Here is a 19,230-nt window from a genome sequence, read left to right on the forward strand (position 1 = left end):
CTCCTCCTCCTCCTCCTCCTGCTCCTCCTCCTGTTCCTCCTCCTGCTCCTCCTCCTGATCCTCCTCCTGCTCCTCCTCCTGTTCCTCCTCCTGCTCCTGCTCCTCCTCCTCCTCCTGCTCCTCCTCCTGCTCCTCCTTCTGTTCCTCCTCCTGCTCCTCCTCCTGTTCCTCCTCCTGATTCTCTTCCTCCTGCTCTTTCTCCTCCTGTTTATCCTCCTGCTCTTTTTTTCTGTTCCTTGTCCCCTGTTCCTCCTTGTCTTCCTACTTCTCCTCCCACTCCTGCTGCCCCTTCTCCTCTTCCTCTTCCTCACCATCTTAAAATAAACAGTAGTACTGAAGGAGTTTCATTTACATACAAATGAACTGGGTCTCAGTCACTTTAGTAATCTGCTTGAAGTCTTATAAATGTCAAATTGAGAATTTGGGTCTGGGTCAAGTGGCTCCAGAGTCAGTATTCTTGACTACTAATCAATGATCTCTCCTTATCAACACTTAAAATTGTTTTCACAGAACTTTTTCCCTCAGAAAATGTGGTAATTGTAAATTATAAGCAGGTATAACTCCTGAGCTGGTTAACTGAAAGCTTATTTTGGAAGGACTAACTCTCAGCAGAGTTCCCTTGGTATTCCTACAGCAGATGAGGATCCATTCATTGGAAGTCAGGGCTAAGCAGACTCATGTAGAAGACCTGTGTCTGACCCCTTCTCTACCTGAACTGCTCTGTTCTCTCCAGTGAGTCGGAGACAGACAGACTCTGAAGGGTTGTGAGTGGAAACAGTCATGGGGAAGGTGATGTCAGCAGGGATGCACTGAGAAGAGCCTTGCTTATTTAGAATGCACTACCTGGCTCCCCTGGTCCAGGATCCATTGTCCAGTTATGATAGTTTCATGGACATTTGTGAGCTGTTTATATCATGTTTTCTGAGAACACCAAGGCTCTTTCCATAAAACCATAAAGAGAGTGTCTAAGGTGTGACTCTATGACCCATTGCAGAGTGCCTGTCCCCATTGCTCTGTGCATTCTCAGGGTAAGTGGATATCCAGGTTGTCAGAAAAATGAACGGCAAAGATGTTGGATCTTTAACTTGCCTGAGTAGACCTTGGATATTTGAAAATTAGCAATGTGCAGCTAAAACATTAACAAAAAACAGCAATGCACATTTCTTCCACAAGTCCTATAGAGTTTGTCAAACTGAGAAAGCAAACACCCCTGATGAGCATCAGCCCTGTGCATTTGACCCTGTGTAGTGCTTTGCATATCAGCTACCGGGTAATTACTTCACCCTTCCGTCACTTTAGTCACAAGACAGAAGGCTTTCGAAGCAGCTTTTTGCCACTTCTTTTCAGAGAATATGATTTTAAATGCCTGTAGACACGGTAGAGCTCATTAAAATGCCCCACAATACATTTTCATTTACTAACAAACCATGGTGCAATCATGATGGTGGTTGTAAATTGACTTTTGATTTTTTAACAGTCATTATAATCTTATAAGTATGGCAAATAGAAGAAATATTTTCTTTTTCTGTATTTTATTTTACAAAAGTGTATCACTTAGCAGAGAATTCCAGTGCTGCTAGTATCTGAGGCACTTGTGTGCTGTGGTGGAGGGTTCAGCTTGTGAGTGATGCTTGCTTTCTGTGTTAAAGTGGACAGCATTGAAGCGAAGAGAGGCCAGTTTTGTACCTCCAGCAAATACAGAGGTATTGCTCTCTGGGGACTTCTCTAGATGAAGAATGTCTGAAAGAAAAGACCAGTGAAGGAAATGGACCCAAACCAGGCTTCCATCCTGTGCTTCCAGGAGAAAGGTTTTAATCTACATTCTAATATGGCAGGTTACCATAGTTACCTAAAGCAACATAGAGCAGAGCATTGATGATCTGAGCAGCTGCCTTCATTGTTACTTGCCCATCTCAAGAAACTTGACAGTCGCCAAATTCACCAAAATCTGTCCCTGCAGTTTTGGGAAAGAAAGCACCAAGTCACAGGACTCCCCCGTGTGTGCAGTGCCTGAGTCCCCAGATACAGGAAAGCACAGGTCCCTTTAGCTTCATGCTGAGCAGCGCTACAGGCTTGCCACACACCGAAGTAGTGTAGCTGGGCCATTTCTCTGTCACCTAACTGGCCTGAGCTGGAATGAGCATGCTTCTTAATACGAACTGAAGTTCTCATTTATGGTAACACTGGCATGTGCGTGCCAGCGTCCTGTCTTACATGAGAAGGGTCGGTGTCTCCAGTTACAGATCTGAGACAGTCAAGGCTACTTGCGTTTCATCATGCCAGCCACAGTTTGGGTTACTGTGTCACCATCTTTTCAGTTACCTCTGATTATAATTTCTGGTCTGTCTGCCTATCTCTCTATTTATTTACATATTTGATGGTCATTTTGCTTTACCTTCAAGATGCTTAATCTGATCAGTTTTCAATTTTCTCATTTTGTGTATGTGCCTTTCTAAATGTTCCAGTGCTCTAAGTTCACTAACATAAAGTGAAGCCCATGTTGTTGTTGTTTAACTGCATGTCCCTGGCGGGTATGTGGTTTAAAATGTCTAAATTGTATGGAATATACACATCTACGGCTAGGTAGTTATCCAATCTACACTATTGCTAGAGATGTGTGGTGATTACAGATGAATAGGTTAGGTACAGATTACTCTTTTCCCTCTCTGTAATTAGCACCATGTATTGTAATGAAGGCTTGCAAAGCTTGTGGTGGAGCAGGAGGTGTCAGCAGTTGAGATCCTAGAACAGGCAGAGTTTGATGTTGACATCTTACAGTAGCAGTTGCAGGTAGGAAGGGCTGTGCAAGAGCCTAGTCACAGATTATTACCCACAGAGAAGATCTTGGTCCATGGGAGAATCATTATGAATATGGGTAAAATAATTACAATATTTGTTTTTATTGTAAAGATACGCTAGGCACTTTCATAATGACTGCTGTGACTAACAGTTACTACTTTTATTAAAAATGCTTTGTTGAACTTTATTTGAAAGTCATTCAGTCTGTGGTTGGTTTTTGATGCAAGCAAATAGAGTTCCAAAAAATTAATTTGACTGAAATTAAATTGTTTCTCCCATGAATGGCTTCCTTTAAGCACAGAGGGGGGTTTTGTGACTTGTTCTTCGGTTGGTATATCTCAAAGGAGAGTACGCTAGGATTCAGACATTAAAACTTGAAAGGATTGTAAGGCTTCTCCTGGGAAACCCACAGTGAAGAACTTAAAAAATAAGAAGTTGGAATGTAACTGTGTTTGAACAAGAGAGTACTAGGAGCTGGCACACAACTTGCATCTGGAAGAACTCCTGAACCAGTTACTGCTTCAGAAGAGCTTTCTAGCCGGCAGCAAGCTTTACCTACTGGTGATGTGTGCTGGGGTTCCTTGTGATGTACATAAGGTTGGTTTTTGTTTTGTTTTTGTTGTAATTTCTAGGGAATGAGTTGTGGTATTTTAGGTCACTGATTTTGTTTTTCCCAATGTGAGAACATTGCTTCGCTCTGGAATCCTAAGGTGATCTCACAGCCCTGCTGATTTTCACCTCTTCCCCGGGAGCTGCCCTGGTCTGTTCCCACCCTTCTCTCCTTGGCCCTGAGGCTGCCTCCCACACTCGTTTGCTCTTGCTGGAGTAAGATGTCCCTATCTAGCAAAGGCTCTCCTTCCCTCAAACAGCCCGCTCCTCATTCCCCTTCTCTCCTGGCTTTGTTGGAGAATCCTTCTTCTACTTCATCAGAAACTGCACTTTCTGTCCTTCACGTTAGCTGTAGCACCTGAGTCCAAACCTGGCTCTGTCCCGTATGCAGCTATTTGGAGGGTTCCCTGCCCTCAGCTCCTGGACAGGCTCTTCTAGAGGGAAGCATTACTGTTGTGGTCAGAGAGCATGGCCTTGGGATGAGCCAGGACAAGGTGCAAGTGAAAGTGTGCTAATTGATCATTTGTCATGATCAGTTTCTATGTCTCTAGTCTTTTTTATCTGTAAAATGACATTAATATGAATTGAGAATTGTTACAAGACAACATAGAGAGAGCACCTAGCACATTCTTGACGCTCACCAATACTGGTGTGGATTAGCGCTGACTCTTTTTACCTCTTTTAACAGAGAATTCTACTGTTAGGCTATAGGGTGAATCACACACAGCGAGGAGCCAAGGAGCAGGTTAGTTACTGGAGAGACTGTGCTAGCCCTTACCCCCTTGCTCATTTTGACTGGCAGAAATTATTATGCCCGCTATAGATCAGAGTGAAGTTGAAGAGGGTGCAGAGTTCTTAGGGAATGTAAGTGTGTTTGCACATCACTGTTCACTGTTGGTCCGTCCCACTGCATTGCCAGCTTCAAGGCTCCTGTCTGTCCTTTTGGGATTGTACTTGGCACCTGAGCAGTGCCTGGTGTGGGGTAGGTGTGCAGACCTCATGGATCAGATCAGAGCTATGTATCTGATTGCTAAACTGGGTGTGACCACGTTCGTTCGTCTACCAGAATGCTTGAAGAGAACATGCTGTCTTGTGCACTCCCTGGTCAGCTCCTCAGTGCCTCGGAGCCTGAGTCACACAAACACTATTGTGTTTCCTGCTTTTATTCACCATGGTTTTATTCTCTGCCTTTTGGCCCAAGTGTTTAGAGCCTTTCAGTCAGTCACTGTCTGGACGTCCTGCCTTAACTGTTGTGTGGCCTCCATTTGCTCTTTCGCTCTTGATTCTCACCTTTTGCTTCTGTGCATTATTTTAGATTGTGTAATCTGCAGAATTCCACAGAGGCTCCACTAGCACTTTGTCAGTGAATCACCTCATTGCCTTGGGACTTCATCACAATCTACTTATTTATTTTCCTGTGTGTATGTGTATGGGGGAGGGGATGACAACCTCAAATGCCATCTTCAGGTAAGCTGTCTGCCCCTTCTGAGACAGGCTGTCACATTTGCCTAAACCTCTGGCTAGGCTGGCCGTCCACTGTCCCTGTGGCTCCTCCTGTCTCTGTGTCCTCAGTGCTGAGGTTGTTAGTACAGGCTTTGTGATTGGGTTCTGGAACTTGGACTCAGGTCTGTGTACTGGCGAGGGAAGCATCTCACCAGCTTTCTATGTCTCTCAGCCTCACAGTCTGCTTTAAATGCTACTCTGTTCATGTATGCCATGGAAAGACTGTTCCCAGCTCCTCATTCGTTGTGCGTTCTGAGCTCCATTTGACTACTTTTGATTTTAAATAGTCAGCCATATATTTAAGTATTTAAAACAGGGAAATATTTTTCTTTGTTCACCTATTTCGATCCCCCCCCCCCTTATGCTGTGTGAGCTCACTTACCCAGATGTCCCTTCCTCGCCTGAAGAGCTCCCTCCATTACCACCGTCCCTGCAATGTGGGTCTGGTGATGCTGAGCCCCCACGGCTTGGCCCCGGCGCTCTCCTCTACCGTTCCTGCTAGAAAGGCTCTTTCGTGTGGCCCATCTCCCTAGAGTTCCAAGGTAATAGCTTTACTTTATTTTCTGCATTCTCACGCTGTCTTTCTTGGCTGGGATTCAATGGGACTTTGTTCACACACTGGGGTTCTTCATGGCTGGAGTTTGCCCACCCTGCTTCTTCTTGACGTCTGTTCCTGGTTTTCATCATTTTCATTCTGATGTCCCTTTGAGTGGCTTTCTGTTTGCTTGGTGTTGTGTGCACAGGTTTGAGACTTGGAAGAACGTCAGCCATTATTTTAGACATTTTTCTCTGTACTTGGGAGTGAGGTGTGCCCCGTCTCTCCCTGGCCTGGGTCAGCCCGCAGGCTCCGTCCCTCCTCGCCCTTTGGACCGTGCTGCTTTGGGAATGCTGTGTGTTCTCTCTTACTCTGAGGTCACCCTCCCGTGTGCAGTTTGCTAATTATGCCCACTGTCTTTCATAAGTCTTTTTTAAACAGCAAAATTGAATGTATTTATTATGTACAACATGCTTTGAAGCACATGCACTTTGTGCATGTGATCTCTATGTAGTCTTTTCATCGAGAAAGTATACATTCTTGTGAATGTAAGCGACAGGCGACAACCAAAATGCAGATGCGGCGTATGAGCTCCATCCACTCAGTGAGGAGAGTAAGGTCTTTTTTCCTTTTCTCAAAAATTAAAGCTTATCAGGTACTTTTCCATAGACAAAAGACTAGCTTTAGCATCTTGAGTAGCAGGCTATTTTTCTTTACTGAACACAGATTTTTTTTTTCTCACACAGCATATCCTGACTATAGTCCCTTCATTCTTCCTGTTTCCCCTCCCCTCCCACTCCCAGTCCACCTCTTTCTCCCTGTTATTAGCAAACACACAGGTTTCTGTGGGAAAATAATAATAATAATAATAATATGAAATAAAATATAACAAGATAAATAAAAACTAACACATCTGAACTGGACAAAACCAACCAACAAACAAAAAAGAGAAGGAAAAGAGCCTAAGAGAAGGCATAAGACACAAAGATCCAGTCGTTTGCACACTCATGGATGCCATAAACACTACTGTAGTCATGGCATACATACAAAGGGCTTGTAAGCTAAAAGGAGGGAAGAAAAGATACATAAATAAAAGAATAAAAAAGTAGAATTAAAAACAACAACAAGCAGGGAGAGCCCTGGCTGACATTGAGACAAGGAACCAGGAAAGATGAGTTCATTTTCTGTTGGCCAGCTACTGCTGGCACGCAGCACACCCTTAAGAGGGGTTTGTTTCCCCAGGGAGACACCCTTGGAGAAAACGAAATTTTCATTTGCAGGTGGTTGTCACCTGGAGATAGTTCCTGGGGTGGGGATGGGGGTCCCGCCTGGTGCGGACCCATGCAGGCCTGTGCATGCCACCTCAGTCTGTATGTTCACATGTAGGCATGTGGACCTCAGGAGTCGTGCTTTGGGGTGTCCTACGCTTCCTCTTGCTCTTGCACTCTTTCCACCTCCTCTGCTGTGGGTTCCCTCACCCCTGAGGGGAGGGCTCTGATGGAGACATCCGTTTAGGTCTGCGTGTTGCAGGGGCTCTCACTGTCTGCGTGTTGCAGGCTGGGGGTCTCTGTATCTGTTCCCATCTGCTGCAGGAGGAAGCCTCTCTGATGATGGCTGAGCAAGGCACGGATCTGGGTCCCTGTCTGGAGTGGCCTGTGGGTTCCCACGGAGCGCTGCCTGGAACTCTGCGCGGCCTCCCTGGCTGCAACCCCACAGGTCTTATTTTTAGCCTTAGGAAGTCTTGCATGGGTGTGTTCTGCTTCTCTCCTCAGGTGCTTTTCTTCAGACTCAGCTTCAAGTGCGGGTTTCACATTTCCCAGTGGCTCAGTCCCTTCTCTCCTCCTGGGCAGCTTTGTGTTACCCCTGAGCTGGTTGGAAAAAGAGTGGCCCCCACAGACTCACATACTTGAATGCTTGGTCCTCAGGAATCGGCACTATTTGGGAGGATCTGGGAGGTGTGGCCTTGGAGTAGGTATGAGCTTGCTGAGGGAAGTGAGTCTTTGGGACTCTGGATGGAGAACTCTCAGCTGCCATGTCTGTCTGTGTGCCACCATGCTTCCCACCATGAGGATGATGGGCTGACCCTCTGACCCTGTAAGCCAGCCCCAATTAAATGTGTTCCTTTATAAGAGGAAATGGTGTCTCTTCACATAGAACCCTGACTTAGATACTTGGATACGGTGTTTGAGCAAGGCCTTGTAGAAAACATAGGTATGGAAAATGCAGTGAGTCACAGTGGAGTATTTTATTTTGTTTTTATGGATTTTTTTAAAACAAATGGTAATCACTATGAATTATTGCCTCAGAAAACAAATATCAAATTTTATTTCCTATCAATACATTTTTCTCCAAATGTGTTCATTAGCTTTGTATTGCTTTGTAACAAACAGTAATTTAAAATCATCATTATTTCACATTTTCCTGGAGTCTGGCCCTGGCTCAACTGAGTCTTCTGCTCAGGTCTCAGAAGCTTCAGTCAGAATAGCAACCAGTGATGTTCCCGAGACCCTGGGCCATCTTCCTTTGCTCACAGCATAATTCTCCATGGTGTGAAGTTCACTCCTTGCCTGGAGTCTAAAGGTTTTCTGCTCTTTCTGCGGCTCCCTGTTCTCTGTCCGTTCCGATATGTGGCTTTGATTCTCTAATACCCAGGATGTAGTTGGGGTGCTTCTAACATATCTATCCTTGATGTCTCTCTCTCTGATATCTAGACCTTCTTACTGGCTTTACTCTATTACAGTAACCTTCCTTTTGTTAGAGACCTTTAGTGTATCATCTCAGAATCATCCTCCTCCTCCTCCGTGTCACAGGCCCCATCCCTGCCCTAGAAGCCGTTGTTTTTCTTGGAGTGGGAACCGTGTGGTTGTCTTACAAGGCTGCCTACCATGGTTTCCCTTATGTTGTGTCCCTTAATGTGATTTGAAGCCTTTAAGTCATGGGGGCTGGAGAAATTAAAATCGCAGGCTGTTTTTCCAGAGGACCCCTGTTGGATTCCTAGGACCTACGTGGTAACTCACAGAAGTCTTCAAGGTCAGTCCCAAGGGAATTCAACCACCTCTGCTGGCCCTGTGGGCACTGCGTGTACATGGTCTGCAGAGATACAGGCAGGCAAAACCGTCATACATATAAAAAATATAAGTCAGGTTTTATGTAAAGGGAATCGATACATTGAAAATACAAGTAAACTATAGTAAATAGATAGTGGAAACCAATTATTTTCTCAAGTATTGTGACTGTAACCTTGGTAGATTGTTTTATAATTTTGTTTCTCTAGAGTATAGTATAATTAACTCATAATTAACTCTCATTATTCTTAGAAAAGAATCTTGGTGAAATTTTGGTAATTTTCTCTTTGCTTAGCAATAAATATGTATAATTTCAAAAATCCTGTTTAGTCTTTACATAAATTTAATACTTAGTTCTGTACTCTAAGTGTTTTGAAGTTATATGGTAATTTTCTCGCAATATGAAATGGGGAGTGAACCGCTCACAACTCTGAGTGTAGCGTTGCTTAGCTACCCAGCCCTTTCATGTGAAATATTAGACATGGTGATAATTGGGAGCCCTTGAGCTTCTGAGTGCTGGTCCCTGACACTGTGTTTTATGTAAGCTGTTCACCTTTGTGTTGGAGATGTTTCTGTAGGTAAAATAAAAGAAGAGTGTATTTAACAGCAGTCTGGAGAGGGCCTTAACTGTATAAAATTAGTCATTTTAGGAAATGCTCTAATGCACATGAATGAAATTATAAAGCATACTTTAATAGGAGCTTGCTTCAAATACAGCTATACTACAAAATGCTCTGAGGTACTGATCTGTCACATGGCTGAAGGAAAAAATCAGTGGAGAATGTCCAGAATGTTCCATGGAGTTGTATTAAAATAGCAATCCTGAGATGGTAGCAGCAGCAGTGGACACACACGGAGAACGTGCTCAGATAACTCCGCCCACCGCGGTACCCGTGTTAAGTAGTATCTCTCTCTGCTCCTTCAATGGGAGAAGAGCATGAAGCCCTGCCTAGGCAGCTCCATTCGGTTTCGGTTTCTACTTTTCCCGTGTTGTGTTTGTGTGTGGGTGCATATGCACAGGAGATTCAAGGCTGGTGCCAGGAAGCCTCCTCCATTGCTTTTCTACCTTGTCTATTAAGGCAGTATCTTCGTGAGATCCAGAGCTCTGGCTAACGTTGGCTTGCTGCGAGGATGCCTGTGTGTGCTGTCTGAGACTGGAGTCCAGTCATGGGTGGCACAGCCAGCATCACGTGGGTTTCTGCAGCTCCAAACCCCAGGCCTCCCAGATAAGTACAGATAAATCCGAGTTGAGCAGTGTCCACCTGCAATCCTACTTCCTCCAGAGAAGCAGAACTAAGAAATTAGTATATTTCTCTCCTTTAAATACTTCGCTATAGAATACTAAGCAGTATTTCATATTCAATTTGCATATTGTTTTAACTTCCTTATCATGGGATAGGAATCTCTTAAATCACTAAAATTGTTTGTAAGCGTGTTGGTCACTGTTCTGCATGGCACCATCAGCTCTTTTTGTTTGCTGAGGTCTCCTGAGGAGGTGAAACTGGAAGCCCTGTGAACCTTTGTCAGCACTCTAGGCTCCTTTACCAGAGGAAGAAGAGACATTTTAAAGAGACCTAAAACTGAAGCTGACCTTGTTAATTAACATCTGCTAATTTAATGTTAAAGAGCAAAACATTTGCATACTGTTTTTATGACAGAGAAAGTGAATTAGCCCTTTATAGATTTGTGAGAGCTTTGATCCCCATCTCCTTTATTGATTAGCCCTGTGCCTTGTGACTTTGGGGGGAAAGCCTCCCGAGTCTAATCCCTTCTTCTGTTACGTTTCCCTATTGATTTCCCTTTTAAGTTTATTTATATACTTTGTAAAGTGCAGGTATTTCAGGAATTTATTTCCGTACTCCACCTTTGTTCTCTTGTTCTCACTCATTGCATTTGGGCTTATAAATCTTTACTGTGTACATTCCCTACATTTATCCCCTTTGTCCTTTGTGTTTGTATCTAACTTATTTAAAGTTTTAACTATAGGGTGTATTTTGGTGTTTCCAGAGCTGAGTTAAAACAAATCTGACTTTGACACTAATCCAGTGTTAAGAATGTAGAAACACTACTTCCTTGCCATTGATTTCAGAAAGTTCTAGCATCTGTAAATTCTTTCTTTTACATTCATATAACATCTACTATAGGAGGTTGCTATAATAATTATATTTTATTAATATTAGTAACCTTTTACTGCACCATTTAAACATTACAGTGTGTGTTAAGAATGTTTGTATTGAAAACTGAGCTCTGTACTACCCGTGCTCGCAGATGTTTGCTGGGGGCTTGGAGCCCGTCTCTCACAGATAACGGTGAGGGGAGTATAATAAACTTTTATTGTTGTAACCCATTGACATTTGTGAACTTTAGTAATGGTAATTTCATGCATGAATACAGTGTATCTAAGTTACAGCCACCTGCTCCCCATCCTCCTGACTCCTTTCTAACCACACATTGGTGGTTGTTGCCTTTTCTGTTCTCTATGTCCATCTTTCTGGCTTTGCGCCAGTACCACAATATTGGCTAGCATTATCCTTGTTTTTTACCTTAAGGCCTTATCCCTCTCTGTAAACTATCATAATTGTTTACCTGACATCTCATGTTATAGGCATCCCTACCTGTCTTATGTTTTTAAATTGCTATTGTAAGTAAAAGAAAAAAAATCTGTTCTTTTACTGACATGATTGAGGAGTGCTGATTGTGAATAAGAATATTTCTTTCAAGCATGAGCTCTTCTCAGTAGTTATTACAGATACATTTATATACTTTGTTATATGTATAATAGTTTCAAATGAAAGTTTACTCCCCCCCCCCAACTCCCCAGGAGTTGTAGATTGGCCAGTGAGAACAGAGTGGTATTAATAAAAACTTTAACAGTAGGTATTCTCATCTCATAAAAGTGAAATGCATGGTAAGGAAAAACTATAATTAGTGTTCTATCAAAATGGAAGTGCCAGTGGAGGACAGTCATCCATAATTATCTAATTAGATTAACCACACTGTCAGTTTAGCTAGGGTCAAAAGCAGAAGTGGGTGGTGTTTCCTTGTCCAGCAGGGGGCAGCATCTGACTGTCGCTAATGGGTTCCCTTACCTACTGCTGGCGAGTAGAGAGGCAGAACGGGTACTTCATGCTGAGACCTGAGAGTGGGAGTAAACACTGTGAGGTGGCCCTGAGGCCTCGCCCATCCCAGCAGAGCCCCTGGTAGGGCAGCCAGTCAGTCCCTCAGGCCTTCGTTTGTACACACCACTGTTGAAATTGGAGCCACAAGTGGGTCTGTCTGTGTGAGTCTTTATTATGGCTTTAAGAGTCAATACTTTTCTTTCAGCTCAGTATTTATATTTCATGGCTCTGATGTGTAATAAATCATTCCACAAATTAGTGACTTAAAACCTTTGTTTGTTGGTCATTTGTTGAGTGGGTAGTTTTCAGCTTGTAACTGTTACCATCCTGGTTAACATTACAGTAAGTTGACACATAAAGACATAGTAGGCACACAGCTCAGTTACAGAACCGTAATGCAACTATTGAGGACACAGCGAGGTGGGAGAATGGACACTCAGCTGTGGACTGTGGGTGTGTGGGAGAAGAGGTGTACGCGGACTCTAGACGAAGGCGCACAGGACACTCAGCTGGACTCTGACAGGATTGGAGCTCAGCAGGCTGGTGTGAGATGAGTGGTAAAGGTGACTGATGTGGTAGACAGGAGCGTGGAAGGAGGAGCCAGCCTTTTGAGAATTCAGAGAAAAGGACTGTTTCTGCCAGAAACAGTCTGGGGCCGGCATCACCCTAGTCAGTGAGTTTTAAAGAAGTAGACCATGGTAAGGGCCACCTCTGTGAAGGGAAAGTACAACCAAGGTTGCTGCTGTGGGGTAAGCGGCTGTAGTTTTGTACTGTGTCCTCACCCTCTAATGAGTGTGGTGTGTGAGTGCTTCCTGTCAGCAGCAGCAGGGCCCTCATCGGGCCAGAGTTTACTAGGGAAGATGAGACATATAAAACGAAAATTAATGGAGAGATAAACCTCGGCAGGGCTCTTTCCTGCCGAGTGAGTTGGAGGAAGGAGGTGGTTGGTTGTGCTGTGCCAGGACAGGCCCCTCTGTGGCACAAGCTTCCTTTACAGGACAGTTATCCCATTTGAAGTCTGCCCCTGTAGCTGTCCCATTGTGGTGTTCACTGGGCCACACCCTCTTATAACTCGTCCACTAAACACTCTCCCATCCGCATGTACATTATCTATTGCTGTGTTCTCAGCTCTCAGGTGACCATGTTGTCCTTGTCTTGCAGAAGCCGAAGCCGAGAGACTGGCACCCTCCCGGAGGCTTCATCCTGGGGCTGTGGGCGCTCATCATCATGGTCTTCTTCAAGACCTATGGGATCAAGCATATGAAGTTCATTTTCTAAGACTCAAGGATGTATGAGGAAGAATGAATGGAAGACTGCAGCCTTGGAGCAAAACTTAGGTTTTCACATGTTTTTAAATATGTTGCTTTTGTGTAAATTTGGGAAGAAAATTAGGAAAATTGAATATTAATGAACTTTTGACTTTAAAACATAATATTGTTAATGCACTTGTTTACTGGCCACAGAATATATCTTTCATTGAAACACTGTTTGTGTGTTTGAGTTATAGAAAGCAGAGAGCAATGACATTGGAACTTATTGCTTAATTCTTTTTACCCTCCTCTCATTGTAAAAGTGAGAGTTGTGAAGGTGTTAGTTCCCACTAAAGGAAGTCACTTCCGTTCATAGGTTTGTGTGTGTTGTCTTGGTCTTTTTATCTATGGACATATGTTCCCAACCATACAGAACATGTCATCTCTGCGCTTTGGTGTGTACAATGCATTATTATCCCTTCTCTGCCCTCGGACATCCTTCAAGGATATACTGTGAGCCTGACTTGGATGCACTTGTCTGCAGTCCAGGCTGTTCAGGAGGCTGAGTCGATTTTTGAGCCCTGGGGGGTCGAAGGTCAGCCTGGGCAACAAACATCAACAACAGAAAAGAGAAACACCACGGAATGCACCGCCCACTCTATGGTGGTCACGTGACAGCTCCTGATGGACCCTTTCCTGTTCCCAGAGTTCCCTTGGGCTCACTCTGGAATACTAATGACTCTGGAATTCTGCAGCTTTAATTGCACAGGAAGATGGAAACACAGCTTTGGTAGCTGTTTATCTAGGGAAGTCATGCCTCTGAGAATTTTTAGTGGTAACCCCTCAGAGAAACATGCCCTATTATTTTTTATTTTTAAGTATCCTGTGAACTTCTAGGATTGATTGTATCTCTTCAGTTTTTGTCCTGAAAGAGACAGATTGCTGACAGCTAGATCTATGTTGTCCCTGAGGACAGCCCCATAAACTGGATGACATACATGGAGCACACACACTGAAGGCTCTGCCTTCATGTCTGATGGATCAGTAAGACACATCCAACACTGACTCTTCTAGGATGTCAGTCAGTTCCACACCTTCCTGCGGTGAAAAGATGGCCAAGCTTGTGTTTTGTGACCATTCTCAGACACTCTTTTCTCTTTCAAACTTTGGCATCAGAGAGCCGTGCTGGGGTGGGCTGTGCCTATAGATTTACTATTCATGTCTGAGGAGAATCTTAGGTGTTTCATCCAAGAATCTATATGTTCATCTGTTTTCTTTACAAATACTGTTTTCTAATTTTAGGTTACAATTAAGAAGTCTTCTAATCCCCTGGCAATAGGCAGAGACACCTTGTTGGTGATATTGCTCTTCTGTCAATCAGGGGCAGAGCACATGGCAGTCCTTGTTCATCCTAGCTTGTTGCCTGCCCTGGTAGCCAAAGTTGTGTCATGCCTAGGACACATAAAAATCAAATCATCAAATCAAATTGAGGCAGCGCACCTTGGGAGGAAGACAGTAGACAGAGGCCTGTGGACCATGGACCACATGCCACCCACAGACCTGCCCTCTGATGTATAACACAGGTGGGCTGTATATACCCACCCGCTGTGCACAGACAGGATATCATCCAGGGTCCCACCAGCTTCATGAAGGCAGCATTGCGGAGCTGGTCCTGGGAGTAGGTGAGTTGGGCCCCTATGTGAGGGAGAGCTGATCCTGCTACTTCGCTGCCATGAGGTGGCCTGGGCAGAGGATGTGTGAGTGTGGGAGAGCTGACCCTTCACTTGGCTGTTGTGGTGGCTGGGGCACAGAGATGTCTCCCTTGCAGCCTCCACCAGTCAGGAAAGCTGCCTACAGGGTAATAAGTACAGGGAAAACTAGCCTGGCCCCTCACATCCTGCAGCACTGGGGAGAGTGGGCCCATGCCCTTGACTGGGCAGAACAGAGCACTTAACTCTAGAGACATGGGTGCTATCAGCTGACCCTGCCTCCTGTCAGTAGCAGCACTGGGTGGCCTAGCCAGAGCAGTGCTGGAGAGCTTGCCCTGGTGGGCAGCTAAGGGAGAGCTGGCACGCTGAGCAGCTCAACAGCCCCCAGGCCCAGGTCCAGGGCTCTGAATTCATCCATCCCCAAAATCCATACTATCTGCAAATCATTGGGATGCATGAACGAGCCAGTCCTGCTGTTCCAAAGCTGTAGGAGTCCCGGTGAGGATCCTATAGTGATGATGTCACAGAAACCAAAGACCTCAAGCCAGACCGATGACTCATTGCAGTGGACATTTACAAGTAAAGATGTGTGGATAGAGCGTTTACTGTGAGACTTGCTGTGACACCACAGCTTCCTCGATGAGATGTTTTCTATGCTTTGCTTTTTATTGTTTGTTTGTTTTTTATTTGGGGGGAGATTACAAGGGCAGAGGGCGGATATGAGGGAGCAGGGAGATGAGTGGGACTGGGCTGCATGATGGGAATTCACAGAGAATCAATAAACATTTTAAAAGGAAAAGAAAACCTTTCTTGTGCAGTAAGCCTTTAGAGCAGTGGTCTCAAATGGTGGGTTGCAATTCCTTTAGGGTGTGGAGTGGTCGCTTCCCAGTGGTCTCATGTCAGATAGCCTGCATATCAGATAGTTAGATTACAACTCATAACAGTAGCAAAGTTACAGTTACAAAGTAGCAACAAAATAACTTTGTGGCTGGGGTCACCGCAACATGAGAACCACTCCTTCCTTTACTAATCCACTGACCTCGTTACCAGTTAGCGCTGAAAACATTGTACCATGGTTGTAAGCAAAGCATTCTCCCGCAGGCAACAGAGTGACCATCATCTCTTCATTGACAGTCTGGTGCAGCTTATAGCAAAGTTTCTCCAGCTCTGAGTTTTTAGCGGGACAGTTTTGTCGGCGTGTTTTATAAGAGAAAAAGGAAACTCTCACCTGGCTACATAGAGAAGTGTCCCTGTGAGCACAGAAGGAGATCAAGCAGAAGTTTGAGTGACTAGCTCTTGTAGTAAGAGACAGTCTGACCGCGTGCCTTCAGACTGTGATGCAGCAACGCACTGGAGCCGTGGTTGGGTGGGGCAGGAGGGGCGTAAGAGTGAGGACTGCCCTTGAGCCAAAGTCAATTCTCTGAATGTAGTGAGCATGTCCTGCCGTGAAGGCTTCTGGGAAGCAGAGCTCGCCCTCAGAGGCTGAGAGTAGCACGCAGCGTCGATTCACCCCAGCACACTTTCAGAGGGCAAGGGTGTTTGTTGTGGTGGTTTTTGTTCTTGTCTGCTTCTCTTTCACTTTTTTGACTTTTCAGAATACAGTTGAAGAAAAAAACTTAAAAAGTCTGCTTATAGCTGTAATCTTCTTCCACAAAGCTGCTCTGTAAGTAAATCGCGAGGATATACAGCAAAGAACACATATCCTAAATATATTCTGAGAGTCCCAAAGAGCCGAAGGGAAGTGCTTGCCTCTCAGTGGGGCAGGACGGATGAGATAATGCTGTCACTGAACATTTCGGAAGTTGTAAATATGCTGTGCGCTTGCTCTCACTGCTGCTGAGGCACACACCGGGGGACAGCCATGGTAACAGGTTTCTTCCTCTACTGGACTTGGGTGCCTTCTTAAGCTGCTCTGTGATATTCCTGGTTCTACTGGCATTTTTTTCTCTTCTGCCCCATGGTGTTGTTGAGGTTTGAGAACAGGGAAGAGGACCAATGGACCCCTACAGACATGTCCTGGCATTTCAGAGAGTGCAAGGCACGGCAGGGCTATACCTGGCAGGCAGCGCGTGTGAGGAAAAGATACCCAGGCCGAATGTTGCAGATTCCAGCCTCACCCTCACGAGACATTTATTTGCAGCTTATAAAAGGAAAATGTAGTTTGGATGCAAAGGTGATAAAATTGAATCAAAAATTAGAAGTAAACCTCAAAATAATGTATGCATTTATGGTTTCGATTTTTATATATTCTCTGCTGCTTGAAAGTGAGGCGTCCCACAGCAGGCATAACTCACCCCCTCCTGCTTAGCCAGTGCTTTCTGTCAAGGTCCGTGCTGCTAACGTTGCTTCCATTATGCATGTTGTGTAGCAGTTACAGTTACTGTGGGAATCATCATTCAAAGTTCTGATGCTTGCGTTTCGGGAATCTTTACAACAAATATGAATTAACATCTTATCCTTTCCTATTTCTTTGTACCAAAATTAAGCCCATCTGTGGTAGATGCTGTTCTAACTTGTGAAAGATATTTTGTAAACACAGTGCAAGATATAGCCTTGGAGCTGTGACCAGAATCCAGCTCTGCTCTGTGGCACCAGCTTCACTGCTTCACAGTTTCCCTCGGAACCTCAGGGCCTTAACTGCTGTCTGCAGCCTGCATGACTGCTGGTCAGCACACCTCGAGGGAGCCCGGGCCTGCATGCCTCTGCACAGCTGCTGGTCTTCACCTCAGGGGTTGCTGGGCTCCCGTACCCCTTCCTTATGTGCAAAAATCTTTACTGTCTTGGACATGTGCTGTGAAACACTTGGCTTTATTTAACTGTGTGTGTGCACCTATCATTGTGTTTTGCTCCCTCAGCCCTCACTGCCTCACCCCAAATAATCTCACTTCGGTGTCACACATATGCACATGAGAAGGTTTCAGGTTTTAGATTCAAGGGTGACACTGAGACAGACATGGCATATGTTATGTTATGTATGTATGTATGTATATATGTATCTATTTATAATTATAATTTTATGTTATATGCATTTATGTATTAGAAAAGAGATTAATGTCACAGATAGACAGGCAACAGCATACAGAGGCTCCAAGGAGAGCTCAGACCAGCATGACAGAGTAAAAGTCTCCTCTTAAATACTTGAGAGGAAGAGGGAGGGGAACTGTATGGAAAGGTTTGCTGGTTTGGCCCTAGGTGGCCTTAGGCAGGGTAAGCAGTGAGTACTCACGTAGTCACAGAACATTAGGTCACGGTCTCTCCGGGTTGGCCATTACTGGAGCTAGTGAGCAGAGAAGACGTCGAGAGAAATAGGTCTCTGGCCTAGAGACCTAAATACCTTGGCCAGATCACCTTGGATTCTGGAATCGTCACAGTTCAACCAAAATGGAGGAGCTGTACGAAAAGTGGTGTGACCTTGGCTCACTCCTGCAGGTGAGAGAACATGCCACTCTTGGTCTTTGCCTGCCCCCGGCCTCTTCTCCTCCCCACACACCTGCCTTTACATCACTCCTATATTTCTGTTTAGATGTATCTAAGTATATAGTCTGCCCAGGAGAGAGTGTGTAGCATTTGACTTTCTGAGTGGCTCATTTCACTTAACACTGAGATCTCCAGTTCCATTCATTTCCCTGCAGATGGTGCAGTTTGGCTCAGATCATACCGTGCATTGCCTTTGTCCACTCACTGGCTGATAGACTTCTCACTGACTCCTTATCTTGGCTGTTATGGGTAGTGACATGAATGCAGTAAACATGAATGCTGTTTTATCTCCTATGGAGAGATTGAACAAGACTGCAGTTTTTGCTGTAGCACAGCTGTGAGCAGCATGCTTTAAGGTTGATCAAGTTTGCAGCACTATTCCTGAGTTCTGTGTAGGCCTTCCAGGACTGCACACCACTCTGACTTCCTTTGCTTTTCCAAAATGTTGTAATTACTGGAAACATACATCTATGTAGTGTTTACTATGGGCAATACTGCAAATTCAATGATGCTTCTCACATCAGGAGGTAGAGTCTGTAATACAGTCTCTCACTCCTCGGATCTGGGATGGATAGACACTTCTTCTACTCAATAGAACAGTACTGCCCATTCTGGAGTGAGGCCATTGAAGGTGACCCATACATATGCCCTGCTGTCTCTCAGGCCTCTAGGCCCAGCCATCATCCCTGAGGAACTGAGCCCTGTGGAGAAGCTGTGCTCCAGTTTAGGCCCCAGCCAACCCATGGCACCATCTCCTGATTGCCCAGAACCATGAGCATATTGCAGTTAGAGAAACAGTGTCGAGTTGGAGCAGTTGCTAAGCAATGGTAACTGAGACCATCATCATGTGCTGCGCCTGGAGGTGCTCCCGGGGGGTGCGAAGGTAGGATTCTTTCCTAAAGAGTAACATGGTTCTAGAGTGATTCCTGAGAGAACCGCTACCAGGGAAGAAACAAGAACAAGTCCCATTTAAGAGCCACACGATTCGGACTCCACATAGGCGCTTTGCTTTTTAGTTACTGTGTCAACGGAAGCTTAGTGATCTGGGAATGAACCAGGCTCTGGACCAATTCCCTCTGACATCTACCCCCTGCCACCCTTCCACCCACCTAGACTCAGAGCCTGAGGCCTGTACCTTGAGAGCTGGTCACACGCAGCCCATCT

The 19,230-nt window shown here is 44.9% G+C and overlaps 1 protein-coding gene, 1 long non-coding RNA gene and 1 other non-coding gene across 4 annotated transcripts in view; 2 read left to right on the forward strand and 1 right to left on the reverse strand.

Moving 5' to 3' along the window:
* Pigk (phosphatidylinositol glycan anchor biosynthesis class K) overlaps positions 1–15,200 on the forward strand; it is an 81,082-nt gene extending 65,882 nt beyond the window's left edge. For both annotated transcript variants that reach the window (XM_021158609.2, XM_029475289.1), the window contains one exon: positions 12,792–15,200. In XM_021158609.2, the coding sequence (XP_021014268.1) occupies positions 12,792–12,908 (117 nt within the window). In that variant the 3' untranslated portion in view covers positions 12,909–15,200. The remainder of the gene's footprint in view (positions 1–12,791) is intronic.
* LOC110291446 lies at positions 1,550–5,447 on the reverse strand. Its single transcript, XR_002377568.2, has 3 exons — positions 5,294–5,447; positions 1,850–1,954; positions 1,550–1,740 (listed from the first exon to the last, which is right to left on the reverse strand). It is a non-coding gene; the product is annotated as an uncharacterized LOC110291446 (long non-coding RNA).
* On the forward strand, positions 14,205–14,345 carry LOC115030739. The gene has a single exon (XR_003836335.1). It is a non-coding gene; the product is annotated as a small nucleolar RNA SNORA48 (small nucleolar RNA).
* Positions 15,201–19,230: the final 4,030 nt, after the last annotated feature.

Source organism: Mus caroli, chromosome 3 (assembly GCF_900094665.2).
Source record: "Mus caroli chromosome 3, CAROLI_EIJ_v1.1, whole genome shotgun sequence".
NCBI classification, from domain to species: domain Eukaryota; kingdom Metazoa; phylum Chordata; class Mammalia; order Rodentia; family Muridae; genus Mus; species Mus caroli.